Raw genomic sequence first — 14842 nt, 5'->3', positions numbered from 1 at the left:
GTGAATAGAAAAAGTACTTCTGCATCCTTTTCTCTAAAGGCTGAGAAAAGAAATCATACGGATAAAATCACAGAGATTGATTCAGAAAGGACCCAAATTGATCTATTACTTTAGGCAAAATTTATTCATTCATCATCAGTTCAAATTATCTTTTGATAATTTGTCAATAAATTATCTTTAATCTCTTAAACTGTTTTGTTCGTATGTTCTATAGATAGAGCACAGCAGTTAAGTGTATAAGCTTTGGAGCCAGGCAGCCTGAGTTCCTATCATTACATGTTACAGTGGATGTAAGATGGGTGCAATAATAGTATTTTGCTCACAGAAGTCTTATAAGGATTAAAAGAACCACCATATCACCACCACCAATATCATTATCATCATCACCACAGCTAACGCGTACAGGGCCCTTGAAACTGTGCTTTGCTTTGTAGTGCTTTCTCTGTTGAATCTTTTTCTTCTCTGGGTTCCTAATCTCTCAAAATGGTATCCTCATCCTCTACCATGTAACAGTGAAATTTAAGAGTTAATTTTAAACTCATCTACATGCTTGCTATGTTTTTTATCTTATATGTGTTGGATCATGGTATTTCCTCTGTTTCTAATGATTTGTATTCCCAAATATTGTCACCTGTTAGGATCCTTTCAAGGCCATGTCAGTTGTATCATGAGGCCTTCTCTAATAGAATTTTTCCCCATCCCTCCTGTTTCAGAAGGAATCAGTGTATTCTCTGTTTGCACTTAGACAGTATTTTTTTTCTGGCATTGTATCTCTGATACTGTCTTGTATCTTACTGTACTAGGATGCGACGTTTTGAGGCCATGTCACCTTTTATTTATTTTACTTATATGTGCATTACTACATACTGGGTTCTTAACTAGTGAGATTATTTAATTAAAATATTTGCAAAGATGAATAACTTTAGATTTTAAAAAATCTATTTTCTAGATTAAATATAAGACACCTCAACCTATAGGAGAAGTATATTTTACAGAAACTTTTGATAGTGGAAGGTTGGCTGGGTGAGTATTCTTTCAAGAGAATGTTTTCTTTGATTTAATTAGCTTTTTTGAAGTTATTGGTTATTGGCCTGTGAAAATTGCCTCTACTACAAAACTGTAAAAATTGTTACTTTGTCAGTGTAAACCAGTACCTTAATGCATTTTTATTATTGATAGAAATGTTTAACTTGAAGAGTTATTCATTTATACAAAGAAAATAATACAAATGAATTATGAATATAAAGTAAAAATTTATGACATTTCTTCATTCCTAAAGACAGATATTATTAACCTGATTTCAGATGACAAATTCAAATTACTGTTCCATCCTAAGTATTGGTTAAAAAAATAAATGTTACTATTTATTAATTATTATATACCAGACACTGTCCCAAGTAGGTAGGTAAGTACTATCTTTATCTCCATTTTACAGGTGAGGAAACTGAGGCTTAGTATATCTCACATATGATCAAGCAACTAGTAAATTGTGGATTCCAAATATGATTTAACTCTAACCTTGCAAGATTCTATATGGGCATCTTTATTTAGCTTCTAAGCATTTATTTTTTAATGAGAAGTGACTTTTGGGTAATCTTTTGTTGTATTTCTAATATGCATTGTGTCTATAAATTGCTGGTTTTAGTTTTAATGATACGTATTTGCTTTTATCTTTATTTACAGGTGGGTCTTATCAAAAGCAAAGAAAGATGATACAGATGCGGAGATTTCCATATATGATGGTAAAATATTTATTTAAATATTCAGTAAAACCAGAATGACCCTGAGTTCACTAGCTTTTGAAATTATATTTCTATTAAATATAATATATGGGGTCTGGGCCGCCATCATGCTTCACAACAGAATGTTCAGTCTTTTGTCTATTTTTGTCTATTTCCGGAAGTCCCTGGGTGATCCATGCTTAAGCCACCATCGGGTTTCCTAACTCGGAAGGGTTGAATCTTCATTCCCCTGCAGTTAGTCGCGGCCTGTCCAGCAGCAGTGTTTCCCTGGCTCCTGCTGTTCTCTGTCGTCGCATCTCAAGCACGGGCATACCTCCGTCAAGTTGTAACTGAGGGCAAGATCCTCCTCGCCAGTGCAGAACGGGGGGTAATCTACGAGAGCTAGGAGATATGTGGCTACTCTTGGAGCCCACATCTCTGGGCCTTACATCCCCTGTCTGGGTCTCTGCTAGTATACTGTTCAGGCTTTGCCATAGAAAGAAATGTCCTATATGCAAGGGTCATCTTCCCTAACGGGACTTTTTTGGAGTATGATGAAAGAATTTCTTCTTCCTTCTAATCTAAAACCAGCCTCCTCCTTGGTTGTATCCTAAAGCAAGATCAGCCTCTTCTCAAGGTGACTGATCGTGGGAATTCCCTCTCTCAGAGGACCTCATACCCATAAGAATGTGACCTCACATGCAGACTCCCAACAGGCTGTTACATGACAACAATGACAAGAACAGTACATGAGATAATAGCTGGTGTAGGATGTCAGCTGTCTATTCCTTTTCCTAGTTTATTTTAGCGTGAGATGGAGATCGTACCTGCATGTCTTCCTTTGCAGTGTTCTCCATCCCAGCAACTCCTCTGGGTTTGTATGTGCTTATATTCTCCATAAAGAGCTTTACCACATGCTCAGACCAAGCAATATTTCATTCATTCTCTAAATCCATTTAGGGAAAAGGATAATTTCACCCAAAGAAGCAGGAAGTCTGCAGAGATGTAACACAACCTAAAATACACCCACGGAAATACACATTATTAAACAGAATGCGTGGCTTAAAACATCTATGTTTGGGGCATCTGGCTGACTCAGAAGAGTATGTGACTTTTGACCTCAGGGTTGTACCGTTTAAGCCCCACGTTGGGTGTAGAGATTATTTAAAAATAAAAATAAAAAAACTATGTTTACACTACTTTAGTTTTTTCAAGAACTTCAGGTAGATATTTTTTTCACATTTGTAATTTTAGAAAAATCCATTGATGGAGTTTCCTAAAATGAAGTTATTGTCTATCTTACAAGTGAGTTTCAATCCCTATTTCTTGCGGGACAGAAGTGGCTTTTAATGTTTATTTTTATTTTTATTTTTTTAAAGATTTTATTTATTTGACAGAGACACAACGAGAGAGGGAACACAAGCAGGGGGAGTGGGAGAGGGAGAAGCAGGCTTCCCACTGAGCAGGGAGCCCGATGCGGAGCTCGGTCCTGGGATTATGACCTGAGCTGAAGGCAGATGCTTAATGATTGAGCCACCGAGGCGCCCCAACTTTTAATGTTTAAATGAGTTTTTACTTGAGTTCAAAGTTAAAAATCAAACAAGCATAAAGCCAAACTTCTTAGCACTCAAGTTTGGTCTATAGTCTCATTAAACTTAAATATCCATGAAAATAATTTTCTCATATATTAGATTTAATATAGTTTCTGAATGGCTTTTATCAACATCTCAAAAGCAACTTTGAAAAATATGGAATCTTAAAGTGCTAGATCCTGAAAATGGTATTTTGGATATTGATAGTAGCAGCGTTGTTTACAAAGTGGTTAGTTGAGATTAATATTAGATTCTTTTGCAGGAATATTTATTATTCACAGTAGTTAATGGCAGCTTCTGTCAAGTACCACTTGAATAAAGCTCATTCGGAGCTTGTCAGGAGAAAGCAAACCTGAGAAAGGTGCTGGGGTATAGAGTTTGCATTTGGAATACACTTACATTTTTCAGATTAAGTATAAATATTGAATAAATACTAATTATTTAAATAACCAACTTTCAGGATGTAAAACCCTTTTTAAAATTTTATTTACCCTAGAATTGGGGCACCTGGGTGGCTCAATTGGTTAATCATCTGAGTCTTGGTTTCCGCTCAGGTGGTGATCTCAGGGTCATGAGATGGCTCTGCGCTCAGCATGGAGTCCACTTGGGATTCTCTGCCCCTCCCTCTGCTACTCTCCCCAGAATGTGCTCTCTCTCTCTCTCTCTGTTTCTCTCTAAAATAAATAAAATCTTAAAAGAAAATTTTTTTGTTTACACCAGAATTTATATTCACCGGTATTGTCTAAAATTTGGCTAAATGATCAGTTAATAGAAAGTTGTTGTTTATTTGGAATTGAGAAAAACCTCTTGTCATTGAGCAATAATTTCCCTGGCACAAGTTTTCTAAAATTAAAGCGCTAGATGGTACCTTTTTCAAATCCCACATTGGGCTCCCCGGCTTGTGTTCTCTCTCGTCATCTCTCTCTCAAATAAATAAATAAAATCTTTTTTTTTTTTTTAGGAAGGAAAAATTTTTTTATTTATTTGACAGAGAGATACATAGCGAGAGAGGGAACACAGCAGGGGAGTGGGAGAGGGAGAAATAGGCTTCCCGCTGAGCAAGAAGCCTGATGCGGGGCTCGATCCCAGGACCCTGGGATCATGACCTGAGCTGAAGGCAGACACTTAACAACTGAGCCACCCAGGCACCCCTAAATAAATAAAATCTTTAAAAAAAAAATAAAAATGCATTTTATGAAGCCCAATAAATTCTGCACAATGAGAGATCAAAAAATATTTCTTTGTGGCTCATGACTGTTCAGGTTCTTACACTTAGTTTTTCTGTTTTTTTTTTTTTTTTTTGTAGGAAGGAAAAAAATAAAAAGCATTAGTGATTCATAAGTGCCTGTTAATAAATATTAATATAAGTTGGTATTTTTAATATAAATTAAATTATTAATATAAGTTGGTATGATACTGGAAAATAGTTTTTGCTAATTTGAGTTTCATTGGAATAGGCAATATCTTTAATTCTCAAAACTAGAACATTTTATACAAATTAATATGATTTGGTTATTCTCTATTCTAAAAAGAAGAAAGAAAAAGTCCAAAACACAACTTTTGGGCTACAGGCAGCCCATCTGTAGACCATAATCTAATTTCAGGAGCTTTCTGATCTTAAACATGGAAAATCCCAGCCCAGAGAGGAGCTAACTCAACTTTGCCGTATTACAGCTTAGTGCTTATCCAGTGCTTGCTACTTTCTTGGTCAAAAGTTCTGAGGGCTAATTGGCCTAGCCTGAGAAGGGTGACCTTAATTTATGTTCATTAGGCATACAGGTTTCAAAATAAAATTTAAATCCCCATAATAAATTTTTAAAATTTATTTTTTATTATTTTTTAAGTTTTATTTATTTAAGTAATTTCTACACCCAATGTGGGCCTCAGACTTATGGCCCCAAGATCAAGAGTCACATGCTCCTCCAACTGAGCCAGCCAGGTGCCTCTAAATCCCCATAGTAACTTTTGCAAAATAAGGAAAGTAGCTGATGAATACCATATATGTAAAAATAAATCAACTGATGCAAACTATTTATTTTGTGTTAAGGATGCTCTTTATCTCATGTAATTTTAAAATAACTCATTTTAAAAATACAGTGGTGATACATCCATGCAACAAACCACATCCTGTAATTTCATTGAAGAGTCAGAGAAGTACAATCCAATTATAGCTAAGAAAATGAAACCATTCTCAGGAGAAAAAAAGAGCAGACATGCATACAGTTGCAGATATTATTTCTTATTTTAAAATTTTGTTTTATTTCTCCCAATCAACCTTTTTTAAAAATTTAAATTCAATTAATTAACATATAATGTATTATTTATTTCAGGGGTACAGGTCTATGATTCATCAGTCTTATATAATACCCAGTGCTTATTACAGCACATACCCTCCCCAGTGTCCATCACCCAGTTACCCCATCCCTCAACCCCCCTCCCCTCCAGCAACCCTCAGTTTGTTTCCTATGATTAAGAGTCTCTTACGGTTTGTCTCCCTCTCTGGTTTTGTCTTGTTTTATTTTTTCCTCTCTTCACCTATGATCCTTTGCCTTGTTTCTTCAATTCCACATATGAATGAGATCATATGATAATTGTCTTTCTCTGATTGACTTATTTCGCTTAGGATAATACCCTCCAGTTCCATCCACGTCATTGCAAATGGCAAGATTTCATTTTTGATGGCTGAGTAGTATTCCATTGTGTGTGTGTGTGTGTGTGTGTGTGTGTGTGTGTGTGTATACATCTTCTTTATCCATTTACTTGTCGATGGACATCTGGGCTCTTTCCATAGTTTGGCTATTGTGGACATTGCTGCTATAAACATTGGGGTGCAGGTGCCCCTTCAGATCACTACATTTGTATCTTTGGGGTAAATACCCAGTGCAATTGCTGGGTCATAGGGTAGCTCTATTTTCAACTTTTTGAGGAATCTCCATACTGTTTTCCAGAGTGGCTGCACCAGCTTGCATTCCCACCAACAGTGTAGGAGGGTTCCCCTTTCTCTGCATCCTTGCCAACATCTATTATTTCCTGACTTGTTAATTTTAGCTATTCTGAGTGGTGTGAGGTAGTATCTCATTGTGGTTTTGATTTGTATTTCCCGGATGCTGAGTAATGTTGAGCATTTCTTCATGTGTCTGTTGGCCATTTGGACGTCTTCTTTGGAGAAATGTCTCTTCATGCCTTCTGCCCATTTCTTGATTGGATGGTTTGTTCTTTGGGTGTTGAGTTTGACAAGTTCTTTATAGATTTTGGATACTAGCCCTTTATCTGATATATCATTTGCAAATATCTTCTCTCATTCTGTCAGTTGTCTTTTGGTTTTGTCAACTGTTTCCTTTGCTGTGCAAAAGCTTTTTATCTTGATGAAGTCCCAATAGTTCATTTTTGTCCTTGCTTCCCTTGCCTTTGGAGACATGTCTAGCAAGAAGTTGCTGTGGCCAGGGTCACACAGGTTGCTGTCTGTGTTCTCCTCTAGGATTTTGATGGATTACTGTCTCACATTTAAGTGTTTCATCCATTTTGAGTCTATTTTTGTGTATGGTGTAAGGAAATGGTCCAGTTTCATTCTTCTGCATGTGGCTGTGCAATTTTCCCAACACCATTTGTTGAAGAGACTGTCTTTTTTCCCATTGGATATTCTTTCCTGCTTTGTCGAAGATTAGTTGACCGTAGAGTTGAGGGTCCATTTCTGGGCTCTTTATTCTGTTCCATTGATGTATGTGTCTGTTTTTGTGCCAGTACCATACTGTCTTGATGATGACAGCTTTGTAATAGAGCTTGAAGTCTGGAATTGGGATGCCACCAACATTGGTTTTCTTTTTCAACATTCCTTTGGCTATTTGGGGTCTTTTCTGGTTCCACACAAATTTTAGGATTATTTGTCCCAGCTCTGTGAAAAAAGTTGATGGTATTTTGATTGGGATTGCATTGAATGTATAGATTGCTCTAGGTAGCATAGACATTTTAACAATGTTTGTTCTTCCAATCCATGAGCATGGAATGTTTTTGCATTTCTTTGTGTCTTCCTCAGTTTCTTTCATGCGTGGTCTATAGTTTTCTGAGTACAGATCCTTTGTGTCTTTGGTTAGCTTTATTCCTAGGTATCTTATGGTTTTGGGTGCAATTGTAAATGGGATCTACTCCTTACTTTTTTTTCCTTCTGTCTCATTGTTGGTGTATAGAAATGAAACTCATTCCTGTGCATTGATTTAAAATTTTGTTTTATTTTTCCCAAATCAGCCTTCAAGAAAAAATCTTATTGGTCACTGCTAGTAAATAATTTGTAAGTCAGTGTTTTGAGTTTTAGTTTAATTGCTTTGCTTTACATTTTAGGAAGATGGGAAATAGAAGAATTGAAAGAAAACCGAGTGCCCGGTGACAGAGGCCTGGTACTGAAATCTAGAGCAAAGCATCATGCAATAGCTGCTGTATTAGCAAAACCCTTCATTTTTGCTGATAAACCCTTGATTGTTCAGTAAGTTTTATTATGTTTTACAGTACTTTTTCTGAAATTTGTATTAGTTTTGTATAATTTGGCTTCTGAATATAGTTATAATGGGTATAAAATGGGCATAAAAATCCAGATTTCCTTTTCAGTTTCACTTACTTAAATACACAATGCATGTATATACACAGACTCTCTGAGGTTTTGAGGGAAAGCCAGGTCGATTTAAAAATTATATAATATATACTATAATATAAAAAATTCTGCCACCAGAGACTATATAATACATACTGAGATGACCCTTTTTATTTTAACTCTTTTCTTAAAATTACTTGCTCTGAGGATATTAACTTGAGTATATTCAGAATAGAACCATAAATGTTGCTGTTAAACCAGTTATAAGATTCAAAGGAAACAAATTTATTTTAAGAAGTATATGCAGGGGCGCCTGGGTGGCTCAGTCGTTAAGCGTCTGCCTTCGGCTCAGGTCATGATCCCAGGGCCCTGGGATCGAGCCCTGCATCGGGCTCCCTGCTCAGCGGGAAGCCTGCCTCTCCCTCTCCCACTTCCCCTGCTTGTGTTCCCTCTCTCACTGTGTCTCTCTCTGTCAAATAAATAAATAAAATCTTTAAAAAAAAAAAGTATATGCATATATAGATCAGTGTCTTTTCACCTTTTATTTTTTTAATTTTTTAAAATTAAAATTTAATTTAATTAACATATAGTATATTATTAGTTTCAGAGGTAATTTAGTGATTCAGAAGTTGCATATAACCCCCAGTGCTCATTCCATCGAAGGGCACATGTTTTCACAGACAGTCCTTTCCTCCCCTCCCCGACAACGTGACATAAACTGGTTTTATTATGATGTTGCTTACATGTATACCGTCATAAAATCAGGTATAAATTCTTCAATATTCACCTACATAAAATGGATATAAGACAAAATAGATCTATACAAATACAATTACAAAGCTGATAAAATTCAAATTAAAAACAAAAGGAAATGCATAAATGTTATTTTCTCCCTTATGTGAGAAGATTTGGCTGTCCAAAGTTAATGACAACACAAAGAAATATTATTAACTGTAAAGTATATCACTCTAGAACCCTTTCAGTTTTTTTGTTAACATTGTTAAACATGTTCCTACATAGTATAACTAAAATGTCATTTTGTGTTTTAGCAGTTTTAAAAAATATGGCATTTGGTGTAATTGGCTTAATTTTTCGCTTGTGTCGCTTTGGCTTAGTTGCACTGTCATGTGAATAAATTTAAAATTTTAAATAATGTCAAATAGTATATGACTATTATTTTAACAAATTAAAAATGTTTTTACAAGTACTTATTGGAACGAATATTTAAGCTTGATATTATTTGTCATTATTCAGGGTTTGGCCTTTCTTTTTTCTTGAAAGTTTGAAAGTAATCCTATTATTCTGTTGAAACCTAGTTGAATATAATATCACTTTCTATTTTGACCCTTTGTGACTTAAATGAAAGGGAAAGAAAAATAATAGAAAGTGTAATATTTTCAGAGTAAAATGAATCAAATTTAGTATTTTCAGAAAGTATAAATCACTGCTAGGCAAGTAAGCAAAAGATAGAAACAAAGATTGGATAATAAGTCTAGAAGAATTATTAAAGTAATTGTGAAATTATGTCCTGAAAAAAGAAGAGGAGGGCCAACAGGAATTGAATAGAAGTCTTTGCTATGCTTAAAAACAACTCAAAGAAGGAGAGTGAATGTCTGCTCTTAATGTTGATAAAATGAAATGGGATATTAAATAAAGAAATTTTATATTAACTACTATAAATACTGTGGACTCATAATATAACTTTCCTCTAAAACTGCTTTTCCCACATGGTGTACATGTTAATATGCATTGTGTGGTCATATAAGCTTTAGAAATGAAGAATATCCTAGACATGAGGAAGCATATTTGCTTGACCATTAAAGACTTGGAGAAAGAAGTTCTACATGCAGAAACCTGTTTCTAACTTCAGTAGTGTGTTTTCCAGACATATTTGACCACAGAATTTCATCCCCCAACAAGAATTACTGCTTCATAGGACAGTGTGGGGAATGATAGTCTTACAGAAGATAGGGTTGCCACATACTTTTACACGTCCTCCTTTTTCCTGTGACTAGCAGCAGTTGAGCTATATGACACACATTTCACTGATCTCTAATCCACTGTGAATTATTTGCATTAGGTACAATTAATGATTTGAAAACTCTGGAAGTTTCCAATGTAAGAAATAGACATAATGATTGGGTCTAGGCATATTACAACCACAAAGCTATGTTCATATTTATAGACATAGTTTACAACATTTTTTTTTTCAGTTCTTACCTTTTCACAGAACCCTTATCTTTAGATCACCTATAATAAAACTATCTTTTTATTTTATTTTACCTGAAATAATTAATATTTACCTTTAATTCACACTGTGTACCATTTCTTACTTTATAGTCTGTAAAAACATGTTCCATGAGAAAAAATTTCTTTGTCGGCTACTGCTTAAAATAAAAATAGTGACAAGGCTTTGAGGAAAACAAACTGTCCTTTATTTCAAAAATGAAAAAGAACAAACCCTTTCTTTTGATCCTACAGAAGCTAACATTTTGGGCATCTGTCCATTGCTGTGCATGGTATTATTTAAGCATCACAATCCTTTGTGGTCCTCGAGCTTGAATAATTTGCCTTTACACTAGGTGTCACTAGAGTAAGTGGCAGAATCAAGGATAAATCTCAGGTCTCTCTGGCTCCAAAGTACATGCTGGTAAGACTTCTTGAGAAACAAAGCAGAGTAGAAAGTAGTGGGAAAGATCACCAAAATCTGGCAACTCAGATAGTCACTTAAAATTTTACTGTATTTCCTTTGTTCTTTTCAGTGCAAAATATATATACACTAACTAGGTTCAAACTATCAAACAGTTTTGTATGCTATTTTTTCGTTGTTTTTACTTTTGTATCACTAAAGTTGTTTTTTTTTTAGAAACATTTTAAACTGCAGTCCTTTCTTAAAATTATCACTGGTTCCTGTTGCTTCTCTAGTTTTCATCTTTTTCTTTTAATTCATCAAACCAAATCACAGCTGTTTTGGTTTTTACTGTTTTTCACTCTGAGGGCGATTTCATTGATTATTTCACATGTAATTTAATAATTTACCAAAACTTTCTCCTGAATATTGGTCAATATGTCTATATCAATTGCCTAAACAAGACTATTTCCTTTAAAAAACAAAACAAGAAAACCTTTTGCTGAAAATTACACAGTGTTGCAAATCTGTGAAAAGGCTCTCACATCAGTTCAGTCTTTCAGTTGTTTTTCTGTATTTCCTGGCTGTTAAGGTCTGAAATACTTCAGGTTATTGATTGAGATTATGAAATCTCTTTCCTGGAGGTATTTAATTAAATGTACAAGTTATCTAATATGGTTAGGTGTAGCTGAATTAAAATACAAATTAGTGAACTGGATATATCTAAGATCTATCAGCAATTTCTTAGAAATCTGTTGCTGTGGCTATGGTCCTCATAATCTTCATTTTTTAGTTTATAAAGAAATATGCATAGTGTATACCTTACCTGAATTTGAAATTTCCTATTATAGTATTAAAGTATCTTACCCTTAATTCAGCAGTTTTGATGGAAAAAATTATTTCAACAAGTTGGTTGGCTTTCCTATAGTTGATTATAATCATTCTATTTTTAATATTTTAAGGATGTGCATAGGAAAAGCATTTCTGCTTATTCCCTATATGTTGTGGATATGCTTTTTAAGAGTTTTCTGGTAATGTAAAACATTTGTGTTTAAATGAATTGAGAGTAATACATTCGATTTTGAAGAGCAATTAGTAATTTTTTATTTATCAGCAGTATGATTCTTTTTCCCTTCATTTAGATATGAAGTAAATTTTCAAGATGGTATTGATTGTGGAGGTGCATACATTAAACTCCTAGCAGACACTGATGGTTTGAATCTGGTATGATATTTTAATGTTTAAGAAAACCTTATTAAAGTTAATATTTTTAAGGAGTAGTTGAGAAAACTGTAATTTTTATTTTCAACTGAAATCGAAAAGAACCTTAAAAATCTTTAACCAGCATGAGTTTGTATAGCTTTCAGAGTGTGCCTTCAAGTTTCATACACAGCTGTGTTACTTGATGGCATCAGTTTTGTAATCTTTAGCAACATAATAAAGTTTGCCATGTCTATAAGTAAAAAATAACATGGTGCTTATCAATGTCATTGAAAGATCAGAGCTTTGAGTTATTTTCTTTACAAATTAAGAATCATAAATTTGTTTGGAGAAGTAAAATAACAGAGCAAAGCAATAAAACGAAATGGCCGAAGAACCAAATAAAAAAGGTGGGTCAGTTCAGGAGTTGGTAGTCTACAAAAAATAACGGGTTAAAATGTTTTGAGAATGAAGCAAGTGTATTAGGTTGGAGACATTTCTTGTAGCATTCTCCTGCCGGGGGCTGTGTCAGGGCTTCTGCATATAACAGACATAAGATAAATGAGACATCAGTGAGATATTTGTCAGAATGCATGGCTATGCATAGGCTGTGAAACATGGGTTAAAGGATTCATGTTACTATTATTAGAATTAGTTAAAGGGGAGCCCATTTGTAGTATAGGTTGGAGCTCTTGTTTTGGGTATCGTAAGATGACCATCACTCAGAAGTATAATGACATAATAAAGTTAAATGCTAGGTATTTTTCTCAGCACTTTATCTGACTAACTCAGTTAATCCTCGGAGAACCCTTATAAGGTAGGTACTATTATTATTTCCATATTTGAAAGGTAATGAAACATTCAGGACTATATCAAGGCTAAGAAATTTACTCAGGGCCACATATAGCTGGTTAAGGGCAGTGGTAGGATTTGAACCCTGGGATCTGACAACAGACCCATGCTTTTAGCTAACAGGCCATGCCAAATAAAGAGAAATTACTAGTAGTAAAACAGGGAGCATGTCTCTGTGTCTGTGTTTGTGTCTGAATCTCTCTTTACTCTGTGCTCAGGAAGGTTATTCTCTGGTGTCTTCTTGAATAATAGTAATGGTAATCATTGTAGTCTTAAAGTCATAAGTATGCTTTTCTCTGTGCTTAATTTTCTTAACAAAATATTAACAGTTCAGATTTACATAAAGTAATTAAAGCTTATCATGATGTTGGTAGGGTGGTTTCAGCTTCTCTCCTACATCTTCAGGAAGGAAGTAGTATGTGCATTTTTTAAAAATCTATTTTTGAAAGAAAAATTGTCTTTTTTCTACATCTTTTATTGTCACTTGTGTCAAATAATTCTTTGGTGATTTAGCATTTAATACATTTTTATAACCTCTACCCAATTGGATAGAATAGAAAAATTCATCAAATACTCTAATGCTGGACTAATCCCAACACATCTCTCTTTGAAGGAAAACTTTTATGATAAAACATCCTATACCATTATGTTTGGACCAGATAAATGTGGAGAAGATTATAAACTTCATTTTATCTTCAGACATAAGCATCCTAAAACTGGAGTTTTTGAAGAGAAACATGCCAAACCTCCAGATGTAGACCTTAAAAAGTTCTTTACAGACAGGAAGACTCATCTTTATACCCTTGGTATATCCTTTTAATTGATTCATAAATTCAGAAATATTCACTGACTACTGATATTTTCATGGCAGGTGCTTTGGGAGAAACAAACATGGATCCTACCCTTAAGGAACTTATCTTTTCAGGATAATTATAATGCATATAGTGCAGGTAGAGAGTAAAGTGCCATATGAGGGGTGCAGATGAGGTAAGAGTTCAAAAGCAGTATTACTTCCAGTGTGGAGACTGAGAGAAAACTTAGTGAAGGAGATTATATATTAATTAGTCTTGAAGTGTGGCTGGAACATGGAAAATAGGAGAAGGATATTTGAGGTGCTGTGACGTTAGTGGTGCTGGAAGAACAAGAAACTGGAAAAGAAGATAAAAGAGGAAGAAGTCCTTGATGCACAGCTCAGAAGCTTGGGCCTTACAGACTGTTGTGATTATTGTTAGATCGTACCTCATGGTAGTTGTGGCATGTATTTAAACTTCGGAAGAGAAAGTATTGAGCAACCACTTTATTAACATATTTAGCTTTACTTTAGTAAATAGGAGTCTCCATAGACAATGAGTGGGAGAAACATTACAAGGGACTGTTTCTCCTCTCCCCAAGCGTGTAAGGTTCTGCCGCTTTGATGTGTCCATGATTATTTAAAATCGTAGCATGTCAGAACCTGACAGGACAACTCTATCCAGGACTAAGATATTTCAGTTTCCTTTCCAAAGACTGCAGTTGCTGAAACATTCATGTCTGCCAAGGCAATGGCCGATTTTATTTTTAATGTCAGCATTGACAGTAAAGAGCTTTTTTTGAAACTGGAAAATAGAACTGGATGTTTTGGGGAACATAAACTGTAGAGATAATGAGAAATTATAACTAGAACAGGACAAATGAATTTCATTAGACTTTGTACAAACTTGGTGAAAAGCAACTTGGTGTGATATATCAAAGACCATAAGTTTATGTGTTTTGAAACCACAATTCCATTTTCAAGAATTTATCCAAAGAAAATAACCCAGAAGAAATAAAATGAGCTATGTGTAAAAATATACTGTAAATTTAAAGCAACCCGAATGTTACAGTAGGAATTTTATATACAATACAAAAATGATAACCATGGAAGTGTTTAGCAACAGGGGAAAATGTTTATAATATTAAAATGTCAAAAGAAAATGAGATTCAAAGTGGAGGAGCATCATCATGGTGGCCATTAGACAAATTATGCAAATAGATTAGAAAAAGAAAACTAATTTTCATTAGTCGCCTAATGCATGCCGTGCTCTGTGCTAGGTACTTTGTTTAGAACCATCATGTGAGGTGAGCAGGTTCTCTCAATTTTACCTTAACTTAGGTTAAGTAACTTGCTCTAGGAAAAAAAAGTAACTGGTAGGACTAGAATTGAAATTCAAGTCTAACTTACAAACATTTGCTTTCTTACTACTACACACAAAAACTTTGTTGTACTAGGATTATTGAATGACTTTTT

General features: G+C 34.5%; 1 protein-coding gene across 1 annotated transcript in view; it reads left to right on the top strand.

Moving 5' to 3' along the window:
• The window catches only part of CLGN (calmegin), a 59737-nt gene that overhangs the window by 19669 nt on the left and 25226 nt on the right, over positions 1–14842 (top strand). Inside the window, exons 3-7 of the mRNA XM_032412884.1 lie at positions 950–1023; positions 1684–1742; positions 7649–7790; positions 11667–11748; positions 13190–13382. Of these exons, the coding sequence (XP_032268775.1) occupies positions 950–1023; positions 1684–1742; positions 7649–7790; positions 11667–11748; positions 13190–13382 (550 nt within the window). The remainder of the gene's footprint in view (positions 1–949; positions 1024–1683; positions 1743–7648; positions 7791–11666; positions 11749–13189; positions 13383–14842) is intronic.

This window comes from Phoca vitulina, unplaced genomic scaffold (assembly GCF_004348235.1).
Source record: "Phoca vitulina isolate PV1807 unplaced genomic scaffold, GSC_HSeal_1.0 scaffold14, whole genome shotgun sequence".
Taxonomy (NCBI): Eukaryota; Metazoa; Chordata; class Mammalia; order Carnivora; family Phocidae; genus Phoca; species Phoca vitulina.
Note: the sequence above shows the minus strand (reverse complement) of the source record. Positions and strands in the feature narration are given on the sequence as shown.